Source organism: Cenococcum geophilum (assembly GCF_001692895.1).
Source record: "Cenococcum geophilum 1.58 unplaced genomic scaffold K441scaffold_62, whole genome shotgun sequence".
NCBI lineage: Eukaryota > Fungi > Ascomycota > Dothideomycetes > Gloniales > Gloniaceae > Cenococcum > Cenococcum geophilum.
Window position 1 is genome coordinate 1,008,306 of NW_027137620.1, and position 10,358 is coordinate 1,018,663.

Here is a 10,358-nt window from a genome sequence, read left to right on the forward strand (position 1 = left end):
CGGAAGCGGGAACGCACAGGACAGGCAAGTTAGGGAATGGAGCAGGGCTTGGCCGTTGCACAACCCCAACTGGATATAAACCGAGGCCCCTATCCAAGCGCCCTTGACCTCGTGAATCAACCAGGATGCTGAACCGCGAGCTGCTGGGAGCTCCAGACGCTACGTTGAAACCTGCCTCGAGCTTCGGGTCGTGCGAGTGCACTGCCCTTTGATACAAAACATGTCCTTCGCCTGGATCATGTTGTCGTCAGTATCACTACTGCGTAAATGATTTGAACGAAGCCCGGCCAGGACAAAATCCTTCCCTACAGACTCTGCCTCAACGTCGTAGTTACATCTAGTCCGTTTATGGAGAGCGAACGAAGAGCTACTAGTATGTATATCGTGCGCCTGTTCTTCGTCAAGGCTCTCGTACAGGCCGGATACTCCACTCTCAAGCCCACGATATTGCGAGATTAATGCTAACTGAATTCTAGACCTGAGCGCTGCTTCTACACTCAGGATCCTCGACTCAACCTCCATTTCACCCTGCTCCTGGCATGATTGGCCAGCCGCCGGCGATTTCCTTCACGTACAATGGTATGACTGGTGGGTTCGCTACCAAGTTCGGAAACAACCCACGGAGCTGTTCTCGGTCCTACCAGGTTACACTCCTAAGTCGAATGAACAATGGACAAACTCAATTGCTGTCCTTGGGCAAGAGATTTCACGATACATAACAACAAATGACTCAGTCAGTATTGACGAGCTCAGCGCACACCTAGTTGAAGGCAATATGTTACATTCAGCAAACAAACCCGAAGCTCTTATCATTACTAAGAACCTCGTATTTGCCATAATAGGTTGGCAGACTATGTTATACCGGCCCGATATGCACTCTTGTCCTTCTACACAGTTTGCTATTGGGAGTGACATGGGTACCCATCAAGGTCAGGCTTACCTGTGCCCAAAGCAAAGTCTCTCAACCTGCAAAAAGCGCATGCACGAATTTCTTTTGGGATTTGGGGTGCTGCTGCCTCCGCGTAATTTCAACGCACCCCAGTCTTCAGAGGATAAGATGGCGTTTAATGAGGTGAAGACCGCCGCGGCGGCATCATTCAATGCTCACCTTCTCACTTCTATTGCGGGAATCAACATTGAGTGGGTGGACAGCCTGGCCTGCCATTTGGAGTTTGATCCGCACTCAAGCACACTCTTTCTCTTCCGATACCCATCGTTCTGTGCAGCGAATTTACCGCCTGGGGAACACTCATCTCCTGGTAGGAGCGTCATCCACGCATGTGCAGCTCCATACGCCGGCGCAAGGCAATGGGCAACAACGGATGAGGTCACCCAGATGCTGCATGAGACAATTCTCTCCTACCGCCTCTTATTCGGACAGAAAAAGGCCGCGCGTAAACTATTCCGGAGGCTCAGACCATTTGAAGGCATCCCGGAAGAAGGCAGAGACAATCTTCTCACGCTGCTTTGCGGTCGGAAACACTATCAAGCAGCCGTGGTGGTTCCCGAGCGAGAGAGCTATGACCTCTCTTGTGACTTCCCCATTCTCAGGAGCAAACTCGCTATTTTGCACCGCCATTTGGAAAACAAAAAGCCGCGGACCTGGAGGGCGCTCTGGCAGGACAAGCGTGACTCGGCGTCATGGCTCACTTTCTGGGCTGTGATCATCATTGGTGGCTTGGGCATCATTCTAGCGTTTCTTCAGGTCGTACTGCAGATTGTTCAAATCGCTCAACAGGCATAAATTCATAATAGCGATGTCCTCATCAGACCTCTCGCTCTGCCCAACTTTGGACCACACCTTCAATGGTTGGCTCATACTCTTTTAGGGTTACTTCGTCTCCATCAAGGAATGTGTTAGCCTGAACGAACACCCACTTCGGCTGGTTCTTGGCAAGAACAATCTTCCGCCACTCAAGATATTCGCCATCTACTCTTGATAGCTCTTCATAATATTTCCGACATTCAGTGACATCAGCGGTGCATCGATACATGTGTAACCTCAGGAGCATACTGCCTAGTGCTGGCTTCCCATGAGTGACCACCTTGGAACGGTCGACGCGCACGAGAAGTCTCTGTTCGGAAGGGCTGCATTCGATGGTCATGAAACCGCCGCCATCTGTGAGAAGGCACTTGAGCATTGCAAAGTGTGCCTACATGAAACCGCCGCCATCTGTGAGAAGGCACTTGAGCATTGCAAAGTGTGCCTATTGACCTTAGTCAGCTCTCTAAAATCAAGGCTACAACGCACCACACGACGTGGCCACAAACCCTGCTATGTGCTTGTCCCCATTTCTATGGCCGTGAAATGTTAGTCTCTGCATCTCAACAAGTGGTGAAACGGGGGTCTCACGCCGTCGTCGATATTGAAGTTCTGCAACCCTCGAAGTCCGTCTACTCCCAATTGGAGATACACATTATATGTGACTGACTTTGGCTTAGTACAACGGAGTCTCATTACTAAGGGGTCCTGAAGGACTCACGGTCTTCGGCAGTAATATCCGAACCGTCGGTGTATCCAAACAGCTCGAGCAAGTCTTCATCATCCATCAAATACGCGCCTACGAGCTCGGCCCTGCACTCGTCAACAGTAGTTGCTAGATCTCCAAATTGACCAGTCCAAGTCTGTCCAGGTGCATAGTATGACTTGATGGGTTCCCCCGTGAGGGGATTAATAGGAGGGTTACTGATGTCGAAGTTGTACTTGTGCTCACTCTCTTGAACCATCATTTTACCGGTGCCATGACCTAAGAGCTCATGGAGGACAACCCACCAGTAGTAGGCAGGGTACTTGTGTTTTTGGAAGGTTTCGGCTTCAGACTCGTCAATGAATGGACAAACATCTCCTTTTTTGCTTTCGGCGCTCATGCGATTGGAGATTATTACGTTTTTGAAGCCGCATTCTTGGCGGATGTCGTTGTACTATTATTAAGTCAATTATATTACCTTGATTTGCTGGATGATGAATGCCCACATTTGGCAGATTAATGCCCGGAAAGATGATACTAGAGCAATACGCCAACGCTTTATTCTAATCAGCCGAAAAATCAAATCGCACGGGATCATACGTACTATGGATACTCGCGAAGTCAGGAGGCTCAAACAGCGCCTTTTCAAAGGGCCCTTTCTCATCATTCTCCTTAGTACCTTCCGCCCATGGGAGCTTTTTAATGAAGGTTGCAGAGTTTTCTACCAATTTCGTCAAAGCTTTTGTCTCCTCGGTGTCTGATATGGCAACCAAGCCCTCGAACTCCGCTCTAGTACCATGCGGATCTCTGTAGGGCTCTACAAAGCCGAAAATGTTCTCAACCCGTGGTGCCTTATCCCTAATCCAGGTGCGTTGCGAGTCACGATAGGCATGCAAGCTTCCGGTTTGGAAGCTTTCGATGTACTGAGCAAGGAACTCTCTTTGAGTTTCATTCGCCGCATAATTTGATGCTGCAGCAAGAGAGGAGCAGATCCGTGCCAGCTCTTGGGAATGATCTCCGCGGTGCATCCGCACAATACCTTTGGAATCTGGCAAAGGAAATTCTTGAGAGATCTCATCTTTCTCAACCGAGGCTTGGAGGACCTCGAAGGTCGTTCCGGCTGATTCCACCCTTCGAATACGTGTGTTCTCTGGGAATACCAAGCGCCCTTCTAATGCCTGGGATACGAGGGCAATCTCATCTTTGCTAATGATGCAAGGGCCGGGGTAGTAGGCACTTTGCGCAAGATCTCCGGGGTAGCCCAGGCTGAACGGTGGAGTGGACAACATTGGTTCAGCAATTTCATCGTAAAGCGCCTTCAGTTTGGGGGATTTGGTAGCTAGCTTCTTCAAAGATTCTATGTTCAAGTTAGGAACAAATTTTTGGTCGCCAGAGCCCTGTGAAACATCAGTCTAACCTGTCTATAGTGAAGCCGAGACCTTAATATACGGACGTAATAATTCCCAATATTAGATAAAAATGTGGCAGCATATTCGAGGAAGGCGTAGAGCTCATTTGACGTTATTTGAACTTCATTAGCCACACTTTTCCAGTCCCCCGCACAGCAAGTGTAGAGCTCCATAATAAAGTCATATATGCCTAGTGATTCTGGAGAAACCTGCCGGAGTATGATCCTCGTGCCATGCCAAGCGGCCCTGGGAAGAGTCAGGGAAATCGGGATTCAATCAGTGTTGAACAAACGAAAGCATCTCGTACCGCGACATATGATGAGCATAAAGCCTTTCGTTCTGCGACAAACCGTCGAAAACTTTCTGGATACTTAGCTGGTGGATTCGGGGCGAGGGGACGGCGTTCTGCTGTTTGCCATTCGCCATAGCAGCGGTTACAGTCTTTCGGATATATATGTATTAGGTGCTTCACATAGCGATTTATACGTGGCGCCTTTGCTTTTTCGGTGACGCCATCCCAAGTGTGGTAACAAGCGTTGATTTACTAGTATTGATGGCCCGGCTGAGCACCCGCTGAGTCGCTGAGCCGCACGTGACCCTAACACACCTTGTCATGGCGCCACCTGCAGCCAAGCCGTGGATATATTCGAATATCTTACGGAGGTCGCTAACATCTAAATTTGCACCTTCCTAATTAGGAAAATTGACTTACTGCCCTCTGACCGCCCCAAAATAGAACCGGCAGAATTTATCTGTACCCTTAACTCCTTTATTACACCGACACTAGCGCTACTAAAATCGCATAATCGTATAAACGATAACCTATGACTCTTCCTAAGTTTTAAGATTGTTAAACTAACTATGGTCTTCTATGAGATTGCGACCAGGACCTAGGCCCTGGCTATAAAGGCCATGGGAGCTACCTTAAATCAAATCAAAAATATTATAAGAATTAAGCGTCGATCCCTTTAGTATTTGATTAAAAAAGCCCTTAATTACAGCTGGAATCCTATTACAAATCCCCTTATAATTAACGGCTACGTTGTTGACGCTCCTTATCCTAGCAGAAAAACCAAATATACGCGCGAATTTAAGCAGCAAATCCTTAAGAAGGTTACCTCCGATTAATATAGCAGAGAGAAGTCCTGCGCCTATATTGCTGCTAAATGCGGCTACTCTACCTAAACAATCTGGCGAGTCCTTTAACGTTATAAATATTGCAAGACTAAGCCTATATAAAAGCCCGGCCTTATACCGGCTATAATGGAAGCTCGCTATTAGTTCGCTGTAAGGCAGTATTGCCAGGGTGTACGGTAGGGAGCAGGCAAGCCGAGCATGAGTCACAAGGAGAGTCGATGGAAGAGGACGATATGGTAATGAGGGTAGGCAATAGCCTAGTACAGAGACGAACCGATAAGGAGGGAAAGGGCTGTAAGCCTAAGGAGCTTATAAGGAGGTGCCAAGCCTAGCCTTCGGCTAGGCCTTAGCTACCCCTTAGAGCTCCTAGGCAATGCAGCCGAGTAAGGGTCCAAAAGTACCCTTACATTCGCTTTACAGTATTAAAATTAGATAATTAAGGATTAGAAGGCCGTGATTTAGAGCAACGAGATAGGCGTTATTTTGGGCTATAGGGGAGGTAGGTATAAGCTTTAGCGTTTAGCTAAATAAAAAGTTAATAAACAGTCTATTCGACCTTGCTAGTAAAAGGCCTCCAAGTTTATGTTCTGGGGCTGCTTCTTATATAATTAGAAGGGTCCTTACTATATCCAAAAGAAGGAGATTAAAGTGGAAAAGAAGGCGGTAAAAAAGGACCTTTAGAAAATTAATGACGTAATTAAGCCAGAGCTTTGTTAGGCGTGGGCGCTTACTACTAGTATAAGTTAACTAGGCCTTAAAAATAAGCTAGGAAGGAAGCTATTATTCCGCCTTACTAAGGATACCGGTGCTTTTTAGCGTAATAGCAAAAAGGGAGGCATTAATTGGTACCGCTATTTTATAAATATCCTTCTTCTAAAACTTATTCTATTCGCAATTAAGTGCTAGATTAATCGCCTAGATATAATTATATAAGAGGATAAAGCTGCCCCTTATATGTTAAAGCACTAGTAGATCTACTTTAATGCAGCAAATATTTAGCAATTACTTTAGCCTAGTAATTTACCCAATTTAAATATAATTAAGCCCTACTGGAATTATATAAAACGAGTTACTATATAGAAGGGAGCACTATAAACTTGTGTAGAAGCTAAATAAGTATAGTAGAAGGTATGGGGGGAGCTTAAGTAGTGGTGAATTTAAGCTTAGATAGAGCGAATTCCGCGTTATATATAAGAGGTTATCTGCTATAGAGGAGGCAATAAATATCGCAAGGGAGTAGCTAATTGTACCTAAGACTGGAAGGCGTTAAAAAGGTAGGATTGATATTATTATTAGGTTATTGCTTATATGCGGTAGCAGGTGCTTATTAAGCTAAACAGGCTTAATTAGAATAAGTAGACGCTTTTAAGGCCTTAGCTGCTAAAGCTTTTACTACTTATATAAATGGGTCCTTATTTACCACACGAACTTATTAACTTAGAACCTCTATAGGACAATTAAAATCTAAAGATTTGGCGACGACGTTAACCTAAATAGGCACTACTTAAACCGCCTACTAGCTTAAAGATTTCCTTCTATAAGGCTCCTCCTAAAGCTTTACTACCCGCTAATCCTCCTCCTCCTTTTACTCCTTAATTAATCCAAAATCGGCCGAATATAAAGGGAAGAAACTCGACGAAGCTAATATTTAAAGTTAGCTTTATAGAGCCTTAAACTGGGTAGTAGTAGTAGTAGTAGTAGTAGTAGTAGTAGTAGTAGTAGTAGTAGTAGTAGTAGTAGTAGTAGTAGTGTTAGCAGCAGGCTTTAAATGGGCACAATAACTAACACTATAAGGCGGCGGATATTTACTAGGTTATAATTAACCAATCTATAAAGTGGGCAAGGAAGGATTAAAGTAAAAGCTCTAAAGGCTTTATAGAAGGCTTTATAGAAGGCTCTATAGAAGGCTCTACGGAGGGCTCTACGAAGGGCTTTATAGAAGGCTTTATAGGTAGCTTTACGGGAGGCTCTGCGGCAGACTCTACTAGTAACTTTACTAGTAGCTCTGCCAGTAGCTCTATTAGTAGCTCTACTAGTAGCTCTACTAGTAGCTCTACTAATAGCTCTACCAGTAGCTCTGCTAGTAGCTCTACTAGAAGCTTTAAAGGCTCTATAAAAGGCTTTACTAGTAGCTTTAATAGAAATCTGCGCTAAGCAGAGCCTTTTATAGAGCCTCCTCTAGAATATATTTAACACTAAGACTCTATATAAAAGCTTGCCAAGAAGGCAGAATTAAGGCCTTAAATTAAGGGCGTAGAGGACTCCGCTTAAGCAGTAGAGGCCTTAACAGAGTTATTATAGGGCAGGAAGCTACGCCTACGCAGTTATCGTCACTTTTTAAATAGCTAGTTCATTAATTAATTAATTATCTATATATTGCCTTTTATTTAAAGCTTTAAGAATAAATTTAATGCGTCTATTATTGAAATTTATATTCTGCCAGTGGGCGGTAAGTCAATTTTCCTAATTAAGAAAGTGTAAATTTAGATATTAGCGACCTCCATACCCCCCTGGGTAATTAAGCCGCTAATACACGCATACCATTAGCCTATTGGACCAGCCATACGTCCGCATATTTACCCTATACAAAAAGGTCACTTATCTGTTCGCTAAGCGGCACTTATATATATATATAAAATATAAAAAATAAAATCCACCCCCCTTAAATTCTAACTATACTAGTAGCGTTCTATTCTAAAATGGCGTTAATTAATTACGTAGAAATTAACGTTGTAAATAATACTAAACTATATACTAATATATAAAGCGCTCTCTGTAATAAAGCCTTATAAGAAATACTAGGATAGACTTATTAATAAGCTAGGTATATAGATAATAATAATTAATAAGCTTAACATATAGAGTAAGTACCAAATAGATTAACTTTAGTTGTATTCTAAAATTTACTATAAAGAAGAGAACTATCTAGGTAGGGACTATAGTCCTTTAAATATATAATACTGCGCCTAAGAAATATATTGGTAAGGGGGGGGGTATTTAGGCAGTCTCTTTAAGCTTAGCAACGTGTTATATAATAGCGTGCGGGCTATTATATAGATACCTTCTCGGGGCCTTTAAGCCCCTAAGCTTCTTCCTTATAGAACATTATATGTATTATTTCCATCAGCCTGCTTAGCGTCTAACAAAATATACTAAGTACGTCCCTTATATTCCTATATTTTGAACTTATAATATAACTAGCTATATAACTTAGTTACCTTTTATCCTATAGCTTAATTAGTTCTAGCGCCTTCCGTACTATCTTACCAACCTATTTATATTTCTTTTTAGTAGTTTTACTACTACCGATAAAAGGTCCGTAACAACTATCCCCCTTCTCTCTATCTTTGTCCTTAAAGATATCCTATATCTCTAAGTTATTAACTAAAGGTATAGTATTCCCGTTCTTAATTTAGTGACATTTTTAACTTATAATAGCTAGCTAGGTATAGAAAGCCGGTCTAAAAGGTAAAAAAGGTCTCTGTTTTATATATATATATATATTTAGGCCTTTATAGATAAGGTAGGCATTTTATACCTTAAAGGGGTCCTTATAAATAGAAGATAAGTAGTTAATTATCTTTTCTTCTAAGATAAAAGGGTCTACTAAGTTAGTAGTATATTGTGGATGTAGATATATCTAGGCGTCCCTACTAGTATAGCTAAAGATATAGGCTATTCTAGCTTAGGGGGTAGAAAAGTAGTCTATATTAACTTTAAGCTTATTTATTACAGACCTTATATTAGTAGTAGTATAACTACTAAGGAGAGATATAAATAGGTTAGTTAAGATAGTATAAAAGGCGCTAGTATTATAGTACTATAACAGATCTGGTTAGGGGCTTGGTTAATCCTTAGCATATATATATAGACGTATCCTCTTCTACCTTTAGCTCCTTATCTTAATATTTAAGTCTATAGACTACCAATTATATAGGCTTGCGCTCGTTATATTACAGTGCTAAAGTCTTAATTAATTAAGTCGCCATAATAGCTAAAACTAGTTAAGCTATAGGATAATGAGTAAGTAAGTTATATAGTAAGTTATATTATAAGTTTAGAATGTAAAAATATAGGAATATAGAAACGTAAGGGATGTACTAATATACTAACGTACTTAGTACATTTCTTAGGCGCAGTATTAGATATTTAAAGGGATATGGTCCCTACCTAGATAGTTCTCTTTTTTATAGTAAATCTTAAAATATAATTAATCTTAATTTGTTAAATAACCTACTCTACTAATTATATTTATATTATTGACTTCTTATTTACCTATATACCTAGCCTATTAATAAGTCTACCGTAGTATTTCCTATAAGGTTTTATTATATATTTACTACCTAGTTATAGTATTAATAAAGTTAAATAACATATTACCTAAGATAGTATTAGTTATAACGCTATCTATAGTATTAACTACCTTAAGGTTAGGAGGAGATACTAGTATATAGGATAATAATTTGTAAGAAATTACTATAGTATAGTTTAAGCAGTTTATTAAAGAGATAAATAACAATTAAGGCGCACTACTATAGTAGCTAGAAAGTATAAAGAAAGAAAATATTAAAATGTTATTAATTAAAAGATTCTTAAAAGGAAAACGTAAAGGTTATTTTAACCCTTACTTAGGTGCACGCCTAGGAGCTTTTAGGGGCTATTAAGGCTAGCCCTTGGTACCTCCTTATAAGCTCCTCAGGTTTACAGCCCTCCCATTCTCCTTATTAGTTCGTCTCCGTATAAGGCTATTACTATACTTATTACCATATCGTCCTCTTCTATCAACTTTCCTTATAACTTATGCTTGGCTTATCTACTCCCTACTATATACCTAGGCAATATGCCTTATAAAAAGTATAATTAAGCTAAAAGGATTTTTTATATAGATATAACTAAAGATTTACTATAAAGGAAGCAAGTTAGAGCTTATAAGTAATTAAGTAGCGTATATAGGACTATTCTTAATAAGTTAGGCATTAGAGTGGTTTATACCCTATCTTATAGAAATATAAGCTAATAGGTTAGCTACTGCTAATTTAGAAGCACGGTATATATTATTAAGCTAGGAAGGATTTTCTAGTAGACTAATATAAATATATAGAAATCTAGAGTTAATAGCAATAGCTAAAGGAAAGCTTTACCAGCTTATATAAAAGGGGCTAGGAATAAACTATATAATATAGTTCTAAACCTTAGTAGCCTAAACTAAGTAGAACTAAGGGGTGCTAATAGCGTAATATAGACGGGGACTAAAAGCCAAAGTTTAAATAACTATAATACTAATAGACGACCTAAGCAATATAAGAGAATTAAGTAAATAAACTATTAAAGTGGATAACTAGCT

General features: G+C 40.9%; 2 protein-coding genes across 2 annotated transcripts; one reads left to right on the forward strand and one right to left on the reverse strand.

The window, feature by feature from the left end:
- Positions 1-348: 348 nt before the first annotated feature.
- Positions 349-1,744, forward strand: K441DRAFT_690344 (uncharacterized protein; the record flags this gene model as incomplete). The annotated part of the gene is made up of 2 exons (XM_067652378.1): positions 349-373; positions 552-1,744. 2 exons carry the CDS (start codon positions 349-351, stop codon positions 1,742-1,744), a joined length of 1,218 nt encoding a protein of 405 aa, XP_067498445.1.
- On the reverse strand, positions 1,682-4,399 carry K441DRAFT_668436 (dipeptidyl-peptidase III). The gene is made up of 8 exons (XM_067650007.1): positions 4,185-4,399; positions 3,922-4,123; positions 3,073-3,865; positions 2,975-3,024; positions 2,484-2,922; positions 2,354-2,427; positions 2,272-2,295; positions 1,682-2,153 (listed from the first exon to the last, which is right to left on the reverse strand). Exons 1-8 carry the CDS (start codon positions 4,301-4,303, stop codon positions 1,767-1,769), a joined length of 2,088 nt encoding a protein of 695 aa, XP_067498446.1. The 5' UTR covers positions 4,304-4,399; the 3' UTR covers positions 1,682-1,766.
- Positions 4,400-10,358: the final 5,959 nt, after the last annotated feature.